Below are 21,150 nucleotides of genomic sequence, written 5' to 3'. Positions count from 1 at the left end.
TTTTTAGAACATCTTCTTACTGCTTGCCTGTGAAAACAGACTGAAATCTAGTAATATTTTTTTCTGAAAGCTCAGTAGTGATTCCAGTCCAAAAGTCTAAAGTTCAGGTGAATTACCTCATGATTGTGAAGCCTGACTAGTTATTGTCATTAAAACTTGCTGCCTCTAATTTTAGTTCACAATAGCTAGAACATTTGTAATAGTAATTATAAAAGAGATAGCTGCAACTTTCTTTTCTTGGGCATATGCTACTGATGGAAAAACTATGTTATGTACGTATGTGTGTATTTATATATAGAAAATAGACATTCCTACAACCCAATAAAAAGTAGAGTTGGATTTTTAGGGTGTTGTGGCTCACACTAATGAGTTCTTTTTTCTCAAAGTCTGCTGCAGACATCTTACCAAACTGAAGCCTCTGAAAGAAACAGCCATTGGAAACAGAAAGAACTGGAAGTATTTGTGTTCCTAAATGTAACCTGTAGAACTCAGCTCCCTGCTAGCTTACTCAAAAACAGAAGACCTTTTTTTTTTTCTCTATGTGTATTGATGGTTGGTAAATCAACTTGCTGGTGAATTAAGTATTTTATGGCAATTTGGACAGAAGCCTATAATAATTTTGCTTGAAAACCACATTTGATGGTCATTATAGCTTTGACTTACACTTCAAAAAATCTGATACTTTATTCTAGCCTAGCATGCTTTTTTCTTTTGCTGAATAAACCCCATCTTCATACACGTGTTCATATTTGAAACAAAGAGCAATGCAATTCTGAATTGCATTGATATGGTTACTCTGCCAGCACCCAATGACTGATTCGCAGAGACACCAAATTAGATGATATAGGAATGGAAAAGAGAAGAGCAACTGGGAAAAAAGGAGCCTTGAATTCCTCCTTACATCAGGACTGAATCCTGTCACGATATATCCATTAGGTTTAAATGTAAGTTTTTTTCTAGATCTTTTTCTGCATTATGTCTTTTTAAATTAAAGCCAACATGTGACTCTATCTGTTCATCTCAGAAGCCTCTACTACATCCCAGGCTGCAGTTCCACCATCAGTCTAATGCAATCTACTACAAACTTGCCATCCTCCATGCCACTGGGCACAGAAGCTTCTTTTACATTTGCTTTAGCCAATGAAAACATACAGTGAACTGGGTAACTCAAAAACTACCCCTCCCTTCCAGCCCCCAAAGTTATCTTAGAGTCAGAGCTGGATCACTCCATATCTCCAAGGCTGCAGTGTATCGAGCACCAGAGTGAGCATACATGCAGAAACCACTCCTTCTCTTCAGAAGTCGCTTTCTCCATCTCTTCTTGCCTGGAAAATACTAGCAGCTGAACAAGCTATATCACTGGGAAAGCTAGTCTTGAAGAAAAGACTATCACTTATTATTCAATAAAAGATATATATATATATATCTTTCAAAAAGATATATATTTTTTCTTTTTATATATTCTTATATTGAATATATATTATATATATATTCAATAAAAGATATATATCACTTGTTATTCAATAAAAGATCACATTAGCAATATAGAGAATCTACACAAAATCTCATATTTTGGCTCACCTTCCATCGAGGTCCAACTTTTACATGCATCATTGTCTTCTTATCCCACAGAATTGTGATGTCCTGTTCTGGAAAGTGTATCACAGTATAATATCCAGCCTTCCAGAGCTGATAGTTAGATTTGTTTTCTTGTGCCCCTAGGGTCTTCTGACACAAATGAATATTAATTAAGATCTGCTAAAGCAATGCTACCAGATAACAGCAGAGTATATATTGAAGAATACTTTAGCATATAGCTGAATCAATAATATTAGTAGAACTGTTATTTAATGCTTTGATATTTTGTCTTTTCAGTCATTCAAGTTTGCTTCATACTTTGGTTTCTCTTTCTAAACCAACTGGAAAGAAACTCATAAATGCCAGTATGTTTCAACTCCTTGAGACTTTTGGGCAATCTTCTTTGTATGACAAATAGAACTTGAAAAAAAAATGGGGAAAAAAAAAAAAGTGTGTCCTGGGACCTACTGCTTTATCCAGGCCTAAACACTTGCACTACATTAACTCAGACTGAGAGATGCTTTCCAAAAACCTGCTCCTTTAGAACTGTAAATTTGCAGTGCTTATCTTAAAGGGCAACCAAAAAAGGAAAGAAAATAACTAACCTGCTTCTCAGAAGGTTCACTAAAATAAATCTCAGTGTCTCCAACAGTGATGAAAACATTCTTTGAGCAAACAATATCATTGTCAAAGCACTTTTTGTTCTGAGCAATTATAGATATATTTGAGTTATCTGTGCTCTGCAACATTAAGAAGAAATAATTTTACTTATATATTCAGTTTCACTCCTGCAGATTTATTCTATTTTTACCATCACAAAAAAAAAAAAAAAAAAAAAAAAAAAAGATACTTTAGAATTTACACACAGTTGAAATTAAACTTAAGCAAGTTACCAAATCAGGAAAAGCCTTTTTAAAATCAAAAAAAAGCCCACAAACTTTGGAGTTAAACACAAGGAGCCATTATGTTCAGCTGTGACTCCTCTTGCTGAAGGCTTCACAAACTCAGACGATCAGGCTACCCCTAAAATAAGAGTCTGGTTTAGGCTTTTAAAATATGCTTTTACTTGGAATCTAATATTTACAGCACAGTATGGTTGTCGAAATTGAGACATGCTATAAAAAGAGCTTTATTTTTAAACCAAGGTACATGAGATCAAGCTGTTTTCATGTTTTTAAAATCAAGAAACCTTCCATCTGTCAATAATAGAACAGTTTCTGTGCCACCACACATCAAAATTCACAAAACCATGAGTCATACTTAATGTTATTGGAGAAGCTAAAGGTTTCTGATAATATTTTTGTTTGTAGGGTGGGGTTATTTTAGCATTTAGAAGATTTGAATACTTTGTTGTCCTGATTTACTGGTGTTTTAGTACGTCAAACTCAAATGTACTGCCTTCTCAATCCCACACCTTTTGGCTCTACAGCCCATTCATTACTTTTGCATTCTAGGCACAAAAAAAATCACCTTTGCACCTTGGCTCAACACATCTTTTTATTCACCTACAACTTCTGTGGTTCTTCTCTATCCTGAGGGAAGCACACATGCACCTTGCAATTCCCCATGCTAAGATTTTACTTGAACAAGGGAGATGAACTGTCTTTTCAGTTGCTAACACTACAAACAAAAAAATGAAGTTGATTTATTCCTATTATTTCCTATTTTAATTTGCTTCCCTGTTCATTTCTGTACAAATCCTTGCAAATCAACAAGCAGCCATAACTATATAAATTACTTGAGAAAGTTAACTTCATAACATTAATATGAGCCACTGTTACTATTAATATGAGACACTGTTTCTGAATCTGGTTCAATTTTTAAGTAAATTCAGACACAGACATGAAATAAAAAATTTTGGAAGTGGCAAGTAGCACCCACTGACTAATCTAGTCTTATATGGGACACTTGGGTAGTGCTGAGAACAAAAATGTTCTCTTTTTGCTAAAACTCTTCTGGCTCCCACCCCCTTTTGAACATATTCTCTGAGATTATGATTAGATGAAACTAATCGGAGGTGCTAGTGGGCATGGTGTGCAAGATGGAAATGATGGCTCTCAGCATCTCCCCAGTCCTGGGAACTACTCTTGGCTCCCAGCAATGCTCTTGAAGAGCTCCACTTGGCCACAACAGGAGACATCCCTCACCTTGGTGTCTGCCCACAACATTTCCCCAGAGCTTCACTCCCGCCTGTGGTCAGTGTTCCACTGCCTTGCTCAGTGTACCCCCAAAAGTTGCTGGCTACTTACTAGTAACTATTTCTTGCCTGTCTCACATTTGTACCCTTATTTATTCTGTGCTCATCAGAATTCAAGAACTAAAAAAAAAAAAAAAAAATAAAATCAGTAATTTTTCCTCATGTGGGAGAAATACTGCATGCAGAAAACATAGATGCTGTAGGGAGCAGTTTGTGTATTTTTTCTTAGTAAAAGTCACCAAATCCTTTAAAGAACACTTTCAATCTAAAATCAAAGACAAGCCCAACCCCAGATGATGGAAAGTATAGTGGTATTTCTTTGCCACACAGAGGAGGTGCTATTGTTTTGTTCCCTTAGTCTAGCGTGGCCCACAAGCCAGAGGATGCTGCTACCCAACATAGGAAACACTCTACAGCAAGGGAGTGCTTGTGAGTGTGATGAGCACAAGTTGTGGGAGACTGCCTGCAAGCTCTATGTTACCCTAATGCCAGGGCGTAGGAAATGGATGGTTGTTGCCAGCAGTTAGCTTGGAAGGCAACAGTTACAGTGGGTAAAGTTACTGCTTAGAGGTAAAGGGGTGTAGGAAACCAGATCTCCATGATTTAGCATGGGAACTCAGTTTAAAAGTACCAAAATATTCAAGGTAAAGTGAAGTTCATCTGTTCCATTTTGTTGTAAAGTTGTGTTAGGTTGCACTAAAAATAAAATTGGTCACTACCTTATTGGGAAACACACTAGGTTTTAATTAAACCAGGCCTGCTGCTGGAACGAGTACCAATTATTCCCCTCCAAGTCAGATAACAGCCCACAGCATTTTTTGATTTATTGGATGTGATGTGGTAAATTTAAATGGAGACAATCTCATTAGTTTGGTAGGTAGGATGCAAGTTGATCCATTCTGTGCTGGGCAACTGAAGAGTGAGAAAAGGAGTTACTCCCCACCACAGCTCAGTGCAGAGAAGGACTTTGCTTGCTGTCTCTGGGTCTGTTTGATGCCTAGGACACTGTGGGCTCTGTTCACTGCACAGGTCACTCCACTTTAGTTAGCTTAGTCTCAGCAAAAAGGGACACTGAGTTAATAGGGAAGCAATGTCTTCCCTGTAAGAAAAGAAATTAAGAGCTTGATTTTAAATTAGATAAATCAGGCTAATTATCCCACAGTAAAAATACACCTTTTTTGGCAATGAAGACAAGTCCTTGAGGCAGCAGCGGGTAGCTGTATTAGCTGTGCTAACTGAACTGCTGCCTGTGCCTTCTGACAGCCCAGGCCAATCCCTCCAGCTGAACAGCATCAACATACTCAAGTCAGAAGTTTTTGTATATGGTTGGGATTTGAGCCAAGAGCACAAACTGAGTTATATTTCAATTTAACTCTGCAGCACAGAGAAGCCTGGAGCCAGGAAGTGTTTTGCTGACCAAAGCCAGAACAGGGAGTCCTGAAGACATGTGAAGTACTTCCTTACTTGTAGGACTGCATGATGGTGTTAAATTACTAGAAATTATGCAGGACGGATATGCAGAGAGACTGTGCTAGTAGTTCAATAGAGTTATGAGTAAATCAGACATTTAAGAAAAAGGGCTTTGTATTAAATCCTGAATCTTCTGTGCTTTCTCTTTTTCCAATTAAATCTTAGACCTAAACCCAAACATAATATCATTATGGATTACATGTACCTTATGGCTCTAAGCTTTCACAAAATTATTTTTTTTTATATACATACTCTTGCTGTTCTCTCCATATAGCTCAACAGACACCTTTCCAAGCCATACAGTACTCAACAAATTCACTCTTGAATGACAGTTTGTATCACAATCTTCAAATTATTCTGTAGCTGCTGCACATGCAGTGTCTTTTTTCAATAAAAAAGAAATAAAGTTCATTTGAAACTTAGCACCTAACTATTTACCCATGCAAAAGAAAAGACTATTCAGATAAAGCAAGGATCATCTTCTGATGTTTATATAAGACAGGGAGGTCTTAATCAAATCTCAGGAGTTCTTAGGGAATGTGATGGTATAAATGATAATGATCAAGTTCCATCTCTCTAATCTGCACTAAATCCACACAAATATGAAAACAAGCTTTTGTTGCTACCACTAGAAGAAATGTCTGAGTAGACACTAGGAGCAGGTCTAATGAATAACAAGGTGGAGGTTTTTTGGTTTTGTTTTTTTTCTGCACAGCCTCTTTCCAAGGCAGAGTCACTCTTTACCTTTTTAGGTAAAATGCACCCAGCAGGGGATGTACTACAGTTCATCATGTGAAACCTACTTATGCTGACAGAAACTAGAAATAAAATGGTTTTCCCACTGCAAGAGTATCTTCCCACGTAAATTACCATATCCAGTCTGTTCCAACTTAATATCAGTTTCTTTGTGATAACATGGAGTTGCCAAGCAACAGAAAAGACAGAGTCACAGCTCTGGGCAGTCAGTCAAAAGCTCATTGTCAGTCCCACTTCTCAGGACATTCTTTTTCTAGACTTCACTGCACTTTTTTTCCATATTTCTTCCTAGTCAAAAAAGCAAAGCACTGCTTTCCTTTTTCTGGTTTGGTGTTGGTTAGGGGGTTTTTTTAGCAGTGCTGGGAATGCTAGAGTTTATTTTTGTTAGAAACTTTCTATTTCAATAGCCTGTTAGAAATTTTCTGTCCCTTTTAACTACTAACAATTCTGTGTAGTGTGCTTACATCGTCAAAATGCAGCCTAGGAGAAGACAATTTAATTGGCTGTATTCATTTCTTTGAAAGTTTCATTAAAATCTCTCTAACTGGTCAGTGTAAAGACTCATTTTTGCATTCTCAATACCCTGATTTACCCATTACTTTTGGCTTATTCCTTAAAAATTGCAAACTAGGGTGGTCATAAAGGCATATAAGGACATCCTGGGAGTGGGATAGAGATAGATTAAGCCTATCTTCCTCTTGCTTTAATAATGTTTTAGGAGTTTTCATATACAGCCACAAAGAGAAGTGCAAAAAGCTCTAAAAATATTGAAAAAATATAAAATAGTTTAAAAAGTAGAATTTGCTTTCTCCTTCCTATATATTGTCAGAGAGATTCCTTAGCTCTTTTCAGATCTAATATTTCAGGAGATTTTATGGAAAGTCAGAATTAGCTTGGTCATGGTATATTGGCTCTGAGTTTCTTCTGAAGGAACTTAACATTTGAAATTATTACTTCTAGGGAGCTTAATCCAGGAGAAGTAAAACATCTTAGCCCACATTTAGTGAGCATTTGGGTATAAATATATGTTATTTTGGGGAGCAGACAAATACCTTGGCATCTAACTTGTTCTTGCTCTATTAGTTTCCTGTGACATTTTTCTATGGACTTGATCTCCAGATAATCAATGAAAATGCATTAATTATGCAAAAATCCTTTTAATTTACACTAAGAAGCATCTCTTATTGAAAGGCTTCCTTTGTTTTGCTGGTGCACCTAATTTCTTCTGCACCTTCCCAGAACTATATATACAGTCCAGGTAACTTTATTTGATCCCTGTTTTTGCATCCCATACTAATTTGTATCAGCAAATGTTCTTCCCCACAGCTATTAAAACAATGGAGCAATGTTGCTTGGAGTCAACAGATGGCACTGAAACACACTGTCTCAGTTTGGGAAGAAATCCACATCAAAGCTGGGAAAAAATATTATGGGAAAGATAGTGGATGATCCTCTTACTTGAGAGAGAACAGAGAGGAAAGGAATTGTAATAGCACTTTTTTCTCACTGGTGTTTTGTATTTTTATACAACTATTGAAAAAAAAGCCCAAAAACTCATTTAGGAACTAAGAACCTGAGAGCCAAATTTCTTATGCAAATGCACATTAATTTTATTTTCCTCTACATCTTTTACATGGCTGCAGATTATTGTCACTCAAAATATGGCAAAGAATCCTGCAGTGTACATGTAGGATATGAGATATTTTTAGCTTTGAAGCACAGTTGAGTAGAAAAGGAGAGCAATATGACTGAGTAGATTCACTGATAAAAATTCAAGAGGAGTGAGGTTATTCAAGCCGCTGACTTATCTTTAAACAACTTCCAGATGTTTGCTAGTTCATCCATGATAACTCTTTCCTATTTCTTTAAAAGTGACTTCTGAAAAAGGTACATCTCAGGCAGAATAAACTCTCAAAAACTCCAAAAAGATGTGTGACAAGTATGTATATGTAAGTATATATACAAGCAACAGGAAAAACATATAATTATATAATATTTTCTTTATACATTGAGTTTTCTTCTAGTAGATGCTTCTGCAATATACAGCTGTTGGGTGTTCTGAATGTTTGTCCACAATAAAATCCTTTTTTTAATCTAATAATAATGAAAATACATTGCAGTAAATATTTTACTTTATCTACTTAAAATAGAACCTTGTTCTAACTCCTTGTTTCTGAATTTTGAAAACAATACAGAGCGATCATTGAAAAAGTTTTTATTTTCTTTTCTTGTATTTTAAGAAAACTATATTAAAAGGTTTGAGAAAAAATAATTTAAATCAGATTTCTTTTTATTTCATTTACCTAACTTCGCCTGCTTGTGCACCAGATTTAGCTTTTGCACAGGTCATATTACTGCAATCCTTTTCTAATTAAAAATGAGACTTTCTGAAGACTGAAGATTTGGAAACCTCTGAGTATCTGTTTCCAAGAGACACATTCTGTAATATGAACTATTCTGAATTACAAATCAGCAGCAGAGTTTGTGGTGTTAGTTTTGATATCTAAGCATGTATTTACATGTATTTACATGAGACCTGTTAGTATTGTTTTATTAATAAGTGCATGATAAATGTTAATATTTTGTTGTTAGTTGTAATGATAAAGTGCAAAAGGAAAATAAAGGACAAGAGCTCCAGCAAACAATTGCAGAAGGTAGAAAGCTGAAACTTGCACAAAGATTTTATGTTTTTCAATATAAAAAAATAGTTAAGTGTGTTCACTTACTCTACTGAAGTTTAGTTTTTATATATTCAGAAAAAACAAACCTCATATCCTGACCTTAATCAGAATAAATTGAATTGAATTTATTCATAATTGAATAAATTGAATCAGAATGAATTAAATTCTGAATCAGAATAAATTGAGTCCCCATAGTTCACCAACACCTAGCGTCAGAGGCCATAAACTAAGCAGCACCTGCAGGTGACTGGCCCAAGCATTCCACCCCTCCAAAGACAGAGAAGGGCTGGGTGCTACTGCTGCACACAGCTCTGAAACAGCAGCACATCATTCTGGGCTTTGCTCATTTTTACTGTGCTGTGCCATCAACAGTCCACGAAGCTGAATCCACAAGGTGCCCTCAAACTCAGGCAGCCATTCTGTGAACTGCCTTTTCAGGCAACCATAAGAGTAAAACACTCTGGAGTCAGTATAGCCAAAGAGCTTTTGGATGATGAATATTAACCCAAAATCAGAAATTCAAGGCAAAAAGTCACTGAACAGCAAATTCCTCAGTAAGGGAATCCAGCTTCTGAATCACACCATGCACACACCACATCCAAATTGCCATGCTCATGGTAAGAAAATTTTCCCCAAGCCTTTCCTGGAAGCCCTCCATGCTAATCTGCACAAATTGAAAGAAATCTTTCCTTTGTTGGAGAATAAAAGTGATTCATTCACTGCATAATTTAATGGTCTGGAGAATCAGGTGGTGGAGGCGGAAAGGCATGTAGAGGTAATTGAGTCTGAAATCATTGATCTGAAGAAAATGGAACCAGAGCATAAATCCATTGCCAGCTGTAATCAGATCTTTTGCTCACAGAAGGAAAAGAACAAATAGAAAAACAGGTACAGCTGAAGACAGGATGGAAAGGGATGTCTCCCAGAGGGAGCTTGCTATTGACCCTTACAGGACTTCCAGAGATCCAGAAAAAAAGAGGGCATCCAGAAAAGTTTCCTCTGAAATCATGGAACTAATGAAAAGTAAACTGTTGGTATTCTTTGCATCTAGAGCAGGGCAAAGTATTCACAGTAAACAGTTTTTTTCACTGAAATGTAGTCTCTTACTTTCTTGGGCACAATTTTCACACAACACAACATTATTTCTACACAGTTACTGCTGCTATAAATTATTTGACAAATGTTTTAGGTGGAAATATTTTGGTAAATCATTTACTCATGAAACTACTCATGGGAATATGGCTTGAGGATTAGATATGTTAATTAAAGAATTAAAGGCTCTGATTGAAACCCCATGTACAGTTTTATTCCCTGAAATAATAAAAATTACTTTTAGAGTCTGGTGTCCAATTTTAAACATTTGTCATTTCAAATTCAACATTATTTACTTTCCCATTAAAATCTCCAGAATCTATTAAAAGAAACTATTTGTCTTAACTATGAATCATCAGCATGACAATGTTGATTAACCATGAACCTGCAGCTTTAATTTTCTATAGGGTGACTGACAGCAAGAAGAATGTATTTATTTTGCAAATAGGCTATGAGAGAGACCATGGCAAATATTTAATTCTACAGCTTTGTCAATTTCGTGGATCTACAGTCTGGCTACCTCGTACAAATGATGTTGAAAAAGAGCTGCACAAAAAAATTACAGATATTCAATAAGGGTTAACAGGATAAATCCTACTTCTGACTCCTCAGATGTGTCAAACGAGTAATTGAAAAATTGTTGCTTTCTGTGTGATTGCTCCAGCTTATGCCAGTCATCATCTAAAAAATTTACCACTCAAATATATCAGCAAATAATGGCTGAAAGATTATCAGTACATCAAACAACCTCTGTATTAAGCACTCTTATAAAAGGATAATTTACTGAGAGCTTTGAATTGCTTCAAGTTACGAAAGAAGAGAAATGCAAGAGAAGAGTTCCCTGGCTGTATTCCCCAGAGCAGTCCAGGTATCTAGCTCTGGGGACTGCTCAGCCACAGAAGAACCATTTGGGAAACTAGTGGTGGCTCCTGAGCTGATGTATGTTTTGTTACATGAGCTTAACAAATGGGCTCTTATGTAATGTCTGCCGACCCAAAAGAGTTACATCTGCACTTCTAATTGGCATAATGGTTTGATTATTTGATCAAATGGCTCAAAATAGTTGTTTCTTTCATAGTCCTCCAACTTTGGATTTAAAAGGGTTTCCATAATTGTATCAAAATTATGATTAAATAATTTTGATACAAATTAAAAAGGTGACTTTAAAATGCTTAAATCTCCAATGACAGGTGAAAAGAAGTGAAAATATTTTTACCGCATACTTTGAATTTAAGACTATCTAATTTATTACATAGGAATACTTGAGGATGAGGCCTCAGTTATGCTGATCTTCATCTTTCAGGACATAGGAACAAAACAGCCCATACCTTTTTGTGCTTTAGGACCTTCTTGACAACCTAAGGTTAGTGGAAACCTAAGGTTAGTAGATATATTTCAGTGGGGGTTTTGGTTGTTTTTTAAAAGGCACATGAGCATTGCAACAGAGCACCCTCTCATTTGAGAATATTCTGATGAGTAGCTTATCCCTCTGAACTCCTGCTGAAATCTGCCCCAAAGCAGAGAAAATACTTTTCCTGACAAATGCTACTAATATTTTTTTTTGGGCATGTTTTTTTCTGAGAAAAAATTTTCATCTGTTTTGCAGAAGAGAACATGTCTGAAGGGCTCCAAGTGCACTGACCCTACAAGCCTTAACAAAATTCTGAGCTGCAGGACTGAAAACCACCACAGAAATAAAAAAGGCTAACACTTGTCATAGAAAGATTTCAATTTTACTGTAACAGCAGAAGTCTATAAAACAGGTAACTGGAAGAAACAGACAGCAACTAGTAAAAAGTTTGCCAGAAAAATAACCCCATTTTTTGGAGGAAAGAATGTAACATTATCAAAGACAGTAAAATAAGACAATAAGCAAGGAAATAGAAGAAAAAAGATATTTAAATATTTTCAAGTAAGAAACTATTTGACTTTAATTTTATCTTTCATATTTAGATTAGCAAAATGAAGTGTTTACATGACCTACACTGATAAATGAGTTTGTCTGCTGAGATTTTTTTTTTTTTTAACCTTTGAAATAACAGATTTTAAAATGCTAAAAAAAATATTCATGTCTTCTGTGTGAATGTCATTCATCTATACAGGGACTTTACACCTCAGTGTATAATGTAACTCCTAATTCCTTTATAAAAGTCCGTTTACCATTTCATGAGACCTTTCTGCCCTAATATTCTTAATTATTGATCTAAATACTTTCTGTCATTTTCTGCCCAATGGACAATTCTGTTGAACTAGTTATAAAGGGTTTTTTCATACGCTTACAGTCACCCTAAACAAAAAGGCCTGACAGGAGACACTGATGTTGAAAACAAGTTTCATAATTGGCTGAAAGCTTATACTTGATTTTTCTCCCACAGGAGCACAAGGGCTTCTTATTAAAACATAATAAAGGTAAGGATGAGTTCTTTGATGGTACAGTGGAATATGATGACAAATTAAAGAGTTGTTCAAACAGATCAGATTTAGGAAGGCGAACAGCCAAATCAAACAGTGAGGGCTGGTAACATGGATGGGAACAGCACATTATCATGCCTCTGGGGATGATGGATTCAGATTGTAATTCTTGCCCTCAGTTCTATATCTGGGAAGAGTTCATATGCCAACAAACTTATTGTAGCTATAATTTTCCTTATTGCCCTGCTACAACACCTTTAAGGTACTTCTGTTAATAGAAACAAAGCAGTCCACTGCTTACAGGAAAAAGATTAAAGGATAAAGGATAAAAGGGAAAGGACAAACTTATTACAATTTTGTATATACAATATTACAGCCACCTTAGCTGCTGCATTTTCAAGAGTCTGGTGAGAATTTCATGTTATCAATAAAAATCAGCCTAACAGCTCTGCAAACTAGCATTAAATCAATGGAATGTATTAGCAGCTGTGAAATCTATGACCTGTGATACCTTACAGGCAGAAAACTTGAAGCACACAACACACACCTTGATGGCAGGGGGTGGACTAGAAGACCTTTAAACTCCCCTTCCAACCCAAATCATTCTGTGATTCTGTGATTGTGTTTAAAAAAAAAGGTTTGTAGAGCAGGTAGCACAGTTTAGGGGCTACTGCCTTGGCTAGCTGTGCCTCCTAATATGGCAAGGAATTTAAATTTTGCAGTTGTATATATACTTTTCCATCTTTCATCTGGCTACTCTATTTGGATAACAGACTATAAGAGACAGGGCTCTCTTACATACCTTCTCAACACATAGTAGCTCAACGCAGACTCATATTACTTGGATACTACTATTTAAAATGCCACAATACAGGGAAGAGGATTATACAGAGAGAGAGACATGGAAACCCCTGCTCTAGGAATAGAAAAGAATACTTCAAACAAAAGCAGCCTCATTATGCTATCATGTCTTCATATATATTGCAGCTTAACCACATCAGGATGTGGTACAAGTGTAGTGTAACTGCGTATATACAAATAAAAACAAATGTGATTATCACTCAGGCTGCCACTATGAAGATGTCCATTACATATCTTTCATTTCTTTTCCTCACATAAAATTCCATTCCTGCATAATAGTAGCTAATTCAGTGCCTAACTTCATGGTAATGCAGTTACAGGGGTTTTTTTCTGCTCATTGGTTTGCATTTACTTGTTGAATTTCATCTTTTATTTTATTATGCAGTGTTTTCTGCCATAAGATTTCCTGAAGCTTTTGTTCCTGAAGCTGTTCAGACTGAATCTTTAACATCAGAATACTCTACCTCAATCCTCACATCACATTTTCACATTTTCAAAATTGTTTCTGCTGCTGAGTGCAGGTGTCAGCATGAAACCCTGTGAGATTTCACTGGGATTTCTCCCTTCTTAAAAAAAAAAAAAAAAAAAAAAAAAAAAAGGCCACTTATTCTTGTGTTTTAACCTCTGACTTGTAATTAGTTCAGCACCAGCACAGGGAAAGAAAGATGATGAAGGGAGTGGAGCATATCTCTTACAAGGAAAGGATGAGGAATCTGGGCCTTTTCAGCCTCCAGAAGAGATGACTAAGAAAGGATGTCATCAAAGTTTATAAATGTCTGAGGGATGGCATCAAGGGGATGGAACCAGGCTCTTCTCAGCCAAGGAACAGGACAAGAGGCAATGGGCAGAGAGAGATGCACACCAAGTTCTGCTTAATATAAGGAAGATCTTCCAGTGCAGGTGACTGAGCGCTGGAACAGATGGCCCAGAGAAGGTGTGGAGATAATGAAGAACTGTCTGCACACAATCCTGTTCCATGTGCTCTAGGATGACCCTGCCTGAGAAGAGAGGTTGGACCAGATGACCCACTGTGGTCCCTTGCAACCTGACCCATTCTGTGATTTTGTGAATTTGTGTCTCAAAGAATATTAATTTTCATCCTATATGAGAGTAGTTTCTAAAAAATATTTATTGAAAACTTTCTCCAAAAGGTCTTTGAGCCAAAATACATACATATTAACTTGATTATCCTTATCCGTATATTAACTTCACAGAATAACTCAGAATACTTATCAGGCATGAATTTCTTCTATTAAAAAAGGGGTGGTTCAACACTTCCATTGCAATTTCTCTTTATTAAAATTTCTATTAAGTTCCTTCATATACAGATCAGACATATTGCTCTGTTTCTGTCAAATTCAGCCATTAATTCCTTTTAAAATATTTGGTTATCCTGCCATCCATTCCTCTGATTCCAGGATTGCATATCACATAGTTCATCAGCTGTGTGTTTCAGTTCCCTCAAAACTCTAGAGTATCTGCCATAAAATCTCATCCTTTGTTTCTTTTTCTTTTTTTTTCCCCCTTAAAAATTCTCTAAACATTTCCCACTCAAAACCAGCCCACAGATACATCTTCTGTTCCAGCCTAATATGTACTAAAGAGTCATACAATGTCGGTCATGAAAGATTTCCACTTACAAAAGAAAGAAAAATTGTGAACGAGTTAGACAATACTTTCTCACATTAGCTGAGTTTGGGAAAAAAAGCTTGAAATACTGAAAAAAAAGTCTAAGAAGCCTGAAAAGCAGATCTGTGTAGGCAGCATTTTCACCATTTTTGTCATGTTCACCTGAAGAATGGCCCATTGGCAGTGTGCCACTTTCCTTAATTATCTGGCTGCCAACTATATTCTTGGACGCCAAATGCTCTCCATTGTTTGTTTCCAGACAGGTTCTTTCTTACACAGTAGAGTGACAGGTGATTTTTGATTATAAAAGCCAAACATTCCAGTATCATACTAAAGTTTCAAAAAGGAGCACAGATTTGTCTTACAAACCTCTCTGAATGAATGGCACAAGAATTAAGAAATTATAACCCACCTTTCCACAGCATCATACAGGCAAGATGACTTTACAGGTAAAGTAACCCCTATTTTATGCACCTTAAAGGAAGAAGGCTTGTACAAAGGTTCATATATCTCTAAGAGTAAGAGCTCTTTCATCATATATGATACATGCCAGGAATTTGCTGTGAGGTATTATTCTTTTCCAAATCTCTTTTTTTTTTTCTTTTTAAACACACACAAAAAATCTGGAACCAATGTATTTTATTTCACAGTTGTGACTACTCTATTAAAAAATACTTGAAATAAACTATTTGTAGTAGTCTTTGTTGAGAAACTATGCTTTATTCTTAATCTTAGACAGTCAGGAAAATTAGTATTCTTCTAAACATATTACTGTAACTGAGAACACAGACAATCTTAAAATAGCAACAATTATAATAAACAATAGTGGTTTTAGTGATAGACTATATTTTTAAATGTCAGTAATGGTATTTTTAAACAAAAAGCTAGCAATGTACTCTAAATGTGTGCTATGAGGAACATAAGCATGCAGCTGCCAGACAATCTCAATGAATGATTTCACTGTTGAATTATGAAATCTTTGTGTTTGATATTATTATATACATACAATCCAGATCTGATGCAGATCATGTTCAAGAAGAATTCCAAGCAGCCTGAGCTCATCATTAACTCTAGGCCAAGTAGGGTTTACAGACCATTTTTAAATAAATCTATGGATTATACCTAGTTCTAACAGTTTCTATAGTGTTATTCTTTCCTCATTGTGACAAAAGCATGGTTAAGGTAGTACAGAAAACATTGATTTTTCTTTTTCTCTAAACTATAGAGATATGCAAGAACACACCCACATCCCATTTTCAAACAGACGAGCACAAAATGTCATGTACAGGTTCTTCTTTCACATCTGTTCTACAACTGTTTTCTTAATGTTTGTTTCTATAGATCAACTACTGATGTTCAAAATACTTGTTTTCTCGAGGACACAAGAAAACATGTGACCAACCCTCTTACCTTTAGCAGGTAAGTTTGGCAGTCACTGACATAATCATACTCCAGCCCATCGAAGGTGTAATAGTGCCGGTCTCCATAGATGGTGCACACAGCAGGGCAGGGGTAAGTGGTGCAGTTGAAGACGCCTCTCCGACAAACACTGCAAGGACAAACAACAATCAGTATCTCCTCATAACATAAGTCTTCTGCTGTGTATTTTCAAGAAAATGATTTCTTGTGTTCTTTACTTCAAATCATACATTCCATTCAGGAATGGAATAAAATTCTCAGACCATGAAACAGAGAGATATACTGTGCTTTGCTTCTGAACATACTGGTGATGCCATGGCAAGAAAGTGCTGAACATTTTGCCATCTGCAAAATAAAAATGCACTAAAAATAAATGCAAAATCTCAAACTTTGCAGGGTTTATGCAAATATTTCCATCACTGCCTCCAGTGTAGATAAGGCACAATGCCACAACATATTCATAAGACATCAGTAGTCTATTTTTTCTAAATTTTGGTAAAGGTCTGCAAATTTTCAAAGGGAAATACCTCCAGTTGCTACCTGTAAGATTTCAGGATATCAGACAAATATGGAATGAGTTTAAGAAATTAATGCTGATATTTTGCAAGATTACTTTTCCTGTCAGCTACATTTAGTGGCTTACACAAATTTATATGAAAGTCGTACTGGCATCCTCTATTTTTGCTTGTGTAAGTGTAAATCCTCAGTTGATTTGCCAGTGTGGTTTTAACTGATTAAAAGTTGCCATGCCAATTTTTTTTTTCATTATTAAGTATACACTTAACTGATTACAGATATTTTGGCTAGAAAATTGGCATATCTCTCTTTTTCTCCTTGGTTGTCTTTCATTATATTGTATTCTGCAAAATGCCACGTCTTCATTTCAGAGACTAACAAATATGTGTGGAATTAAGCATTTGTTCTTGACTGCTTTTTAACTTGGATATCTTCAGCTTCCTTTTCAGATCTGAAAAGGCACTCATCCCAAAGTCTTCCTACTTATCCAAGCCTATCAGTAAACCTAATAAAAGATATGTCCTCTAACCATCTATAAACAAACATATATATTTTTGATTTTCAAAGTACGCAGCACAATTTCTGTATCAGTTTCACTTTGGGTCTAGATCCAGATGATTTGAAAGTATGCAAAATGAACTCACCAGGTGTAACATGGAGTAGCTATCACTTCTCCTGACAGAAATTCTCTGTCTTTCCAGGTGCAAGGACAACTGTCAGGAATATAACATTTCCCTCTATGCTCAGCCATCCTTCAAAATAAAAGAATTATTAAGATGAAAGAGTAAATCCAAAAGATCAATGTAACTGAATGTGTAGTGTATTGTTGAAACCCCACCAAGAGCCACCCAGCTAAGGAAAATTGTTTCATCAGCAGAAGCTGTCCAAATCAAATGATCTCTGCTGTGCACAGCTGGCCAAGCCCACAGCTGCAGCTCTCCCTCTATCTAGAAAGGGGTATGTTGGTATGGGCTGCAGCTCCCATGCAGGAGTGTCAGTAGTACAGGTATTCCTCCCTGAAAACTCCGGAGCATCTGGGTGCCATGTGAGCTGCTGAGGCTGCAGCCAGACTGCCCTTCCCTCTGCTGCTCTCTTGTCCTGCTGTCCCAGGAAAGCAGGTGGACTGGAGTGCCTGCTCCTCTGCACAGACAGCACCTGTCCTGTTCTGAGTGCAAAACAGTGAGCTGGCCTATGGCACCTGCTGCACAGCTTATGAAAAGCAGTGGTGGAGGTTGCTTGCCCACACAAGGGAAACTGAAACTATTAGCAAGGTTAAGACAAAACAGGTGTTTAATGCAAAAAGTGTCAAATCTAATTAGATCAACAAGCGAGCCAGATATATGGTCAACCACAGGTTGCTATCTCATTTCTGCCTATTTAACAATTTTAACTTTCTTAACAAAAATGTTACTGACAGTCCTGGTGTTGTTCTTTAGGAGAGAAATTCCTGGAGTAGTCATGCAACACATGGCTCAAAGGACAGTCTAGAGATTGTTTCACTGGAAGTTGAAAGGAATACACAGTTTCATTTTCTTCACCCCATTACTAGTTCATTAAACAGTAATCAGCTCTAAGTAAAAAAGTCAAGTGTTCAGAAAATTTCTCAAGGATAGGAAAACACCAGAACAGATGGCTTGGGAAGGTACTTAGTCTCTGTCAGTAGAAGCTAAATGTCTCCCAAGAATAACATCTGTATTGCTGGTGCTGCCTGAAGGCAGGAGAGTAATGTAGCCCCATGAAGTCCCTTTCCACACTACTGTGTGCATCTGCAACTCAGTTTAGCCCCATATCTCCAGCTCAGTGAGAAAGGGTGACTTTCAGTCCATCTTTGGGTATCTTTGAACTTACTGTCATTGTCAGCTCATTTCCTCAGGAAAACTTGGGCTGTTACATTATTTAACTTCTAAAGTATATCAGAGACTTCCAGCGTTTCTAATTCTTTGTCACCTGTTCAACTACTGACTAAAAGAACAACAAACTGTTGTGCAAGAGCTTTAACAATAGAAAATGTAAACCATTTTTACTTTAGGAAGACCATTCTTTTGCATACTAGAGTCCATAATTTCATGGTTTTCCAAAGGAAAAGGTTTCAATACCACGCACAAACTGCTTTATTTACTAGCACCATAAATACCCAGGGTGCTAGAATAAGGTACCAGTCTCCAGGGGAGTTCAGGATTCCACCCCAAAAGCTTAGGTCATTCAGTCAAACAATGGGCAGTAGCAGAAATAAGGTGGGAAAGGAGAACCAAAGGGAAGAATGGCAACTTAAGAGAATTTTAAAAACTACATTACAGTAAATGTCACACAACTAGTTTTTAATGACTTGTCCACTTCGATTTAATAGCAGGAGATATGTTTAACATTTTCCTGCATAAAAAAGAGACCTTTTGAAACTAATTTTTAAGATAATACATCTGGCCTCTTCCTAGTTAAAAGCCATACTCACTTTTTGGAACCATGAGGCTGAAAGTCATAATTAAGTGCAACTTAACAACGAGGACATTAGTAAATGTCCTAAGGGTTATAAACTTACTTTTTAACATTAACTGCTTATTTTCTTATGCGATAAAAATCATTCATGTGTTTTACTCTATTATTTGACAGAAACTTAGGATTTTGCTTGTCTCTACTCCTGATATATCTCAGAAAATAATCAAGTAATAGTCAATTTGAAATGGTATGACTGTGAAAGCAAGGTTTTAGCTCTGATATTTTAACTTTTATTTTAGTTTCTTCAAATTTTCAAATGAGCTTTCAAGTCAATACTGCTAGTTTAATTTCATGTAAATATCACAGTGATGTTTCAGTTTGTTACCAGTTTACTACTTTTGCAGATTCATGCACTTTTTGTGCTAAATAATTGTTTATTCCCATAACACTAATGGTCCAGAAAGCTAAGTTCTCAGTTGAGGCAGAGGTTTTAGAGAATTACAGAATACCAGGCAAGAGCCAGTGAGGTCTTAAATAGGCATGCCTGAAATCTCTACCTTCACCAGTGCTTAGTCATCTATGAACATCACAAGGTGCTGGAAGGGGAATGGTGACAGCGTCATTTATACTCTGATCTGTGCACAACTGATACACTGTCAGGAGACCACTGGCTACACACACAGTGCAACAAAATGGAAATCTGAGGGAAAAAAAATGGAGCACTCCACCTGAGATGAGCAGTAATTACAGCAATTTGCACAATATATTTGACTCCTAAATCTGAAAATGCACACAGGAGGTGTCAGGGGAGGAAATGGAAACAAATGGAAGAAGTGGTGATTGATCATGACACAAATAGAAGTTTTTAGATTTTATACTTGGATTTGACCCCTGCCAAGCTCAGCAGACTGTTTCTGGGCACCAAATTCAAAAACACAAGCTGAGAAAACAAAGGACAGGGAAATAGGAAGGGAAGGGAAATAGGGCAGAAACCAGTCCATACACCTGCCCTCCCTGCCCCAGGCTGGGCATCAGCAGTGTAAGTAGAAATTTAGGTGAGAGTAGAAATTTAGGTGAGACAAAGACTTAGGCAGCAATAATCAGGAGCACAAATGGTTTCCATCAAAATATTCTGTTATGTTCATTTTTACATTCAAATAAACTACACTGTGCAAGTGATGGAAGTCATCTCCCGTCCAGATGGTCCCAAATACCAGCCAATTGGAATGGTAAGCTGGATATCTGATGGCCTTTTAGCTGTTACTGTGCGTCTGCAACAATTTATAGAACAATAGTTTCAAAATTAGAAGTGTGATACCACTGGAATTTAACAAGCAAAAAAAATGTGCAGAGTTAAACTGTGGAAAATCTGCATTTGGCTTGTGCTTCAGGTTGTTCCATCAAAGCTTACCCAGGGGGGCAAATGCAGCCACTTGCACAGGGTGGTGAGGGGACACAGGAGAAGTTCATGGCAAGGTTGGCACAAGAGATCCCACAATTCACACCTGCTGCTGGTAAACCAGGCACAGGAAATCTGCAGTCATAGTAGATTTTTCCTTCAGGGCATATGTGAACTTCAAATGTAAAATGAAGGTTAAATAAGATCAACTGCTCTTTTACACTGAAGGTTTTCTATTTGTTTTTGTTCACAATTTATTGGGATACAAAGGGAGGTTACATTACAGTTCATATAAGAATGCAATTGGAATAGCAGTCTGTGACATAATCTATATTACAGACACATAAAATTAATATGGATTCTAATGTAAAAAACAATAATATTAAGCATCTGGATGTATGTGTACTGGATCTCACACACAGTCTATTCTTAATGACAAAGCCATTACACCTTAGGCAGAAAAAACCCTTAGAAGTGCAATAATTTTCAAGGTACTTCTAAGTCCATTAGAAATGTATTAAAAGTTTACTTTCTAGAAATCAAGACCTTAAAGCTTCCTAATCATGGACAGTGAGCCTAATTATAGGTATTCCTATGAGAACACATGGACCTAGATGTCTTTTAATTTCCTAAGTGACTGAGTAGTAGAATTTGTGCTACAGAAAAAGAGGGAAAAAACCCAAGACTATTTGTGCTCCTAACCTCCT

The 21,150-nt window shown here is 36.5% G+C and overlaps 1 protein-coding gene across 1 annotated transcript in view; it reads right to left on the bottom strand.

Annotated features, from left to right (window-relative positions):
• Positions 1–21,150, bottom strand: part of OTOGL (otogelin like) — a 90,262-nt gene that overhangs the window by 39,258 nt on the left and 29,854 nt on the right. Inside the window, exons 23-27 of the mRNA XM_041465509.1 lie at positions 20,456–20,618; positions 17,256–17,363; positions 16,087–16,225; positions 2,184–2,318; positions 1,582–1,728 (exon numbers count right to left, since the gene is read on the bottom strand). Coding sequence (XP_041321443.1) covers positions 1,582–1,728; positions 2,184–2,318; positions 16,087–16,225; positions 17,256–17,363; positions 20,456–20,618 — 692 coding nt within the window. The remainder of the gene's footprint in view (positions 1–1,581; positions 1,729–2,183; positions 2,319–16,086; positions 16,226–17,255; positions 17,364–20,455; positions 20,619–21,150) is intronic.

The sequence above is a fragment of the Pyrgilauda ruficollis genome, unplaced genomic scaffold (assembly GCF_017590135.1).
Source record: "Pyrgilauda ruficollis isolate IOZ18807 unplaced genomic scaffold, ASM1759013v1 scaffold19, whole genome shotgun sequence".
Taxonomy (NCBI): Eukaryota; Metazoa; Chordata; class Aves; order Passeriformes; family Passeridae; genus Pyrgilauda; species Pyrgilauda ruficollis.
The sequence above is the reverse complement of the archived record's forward strand: the minus strand, read 5'-3'. Positions and strand labels throughout refer to the sequence as shown.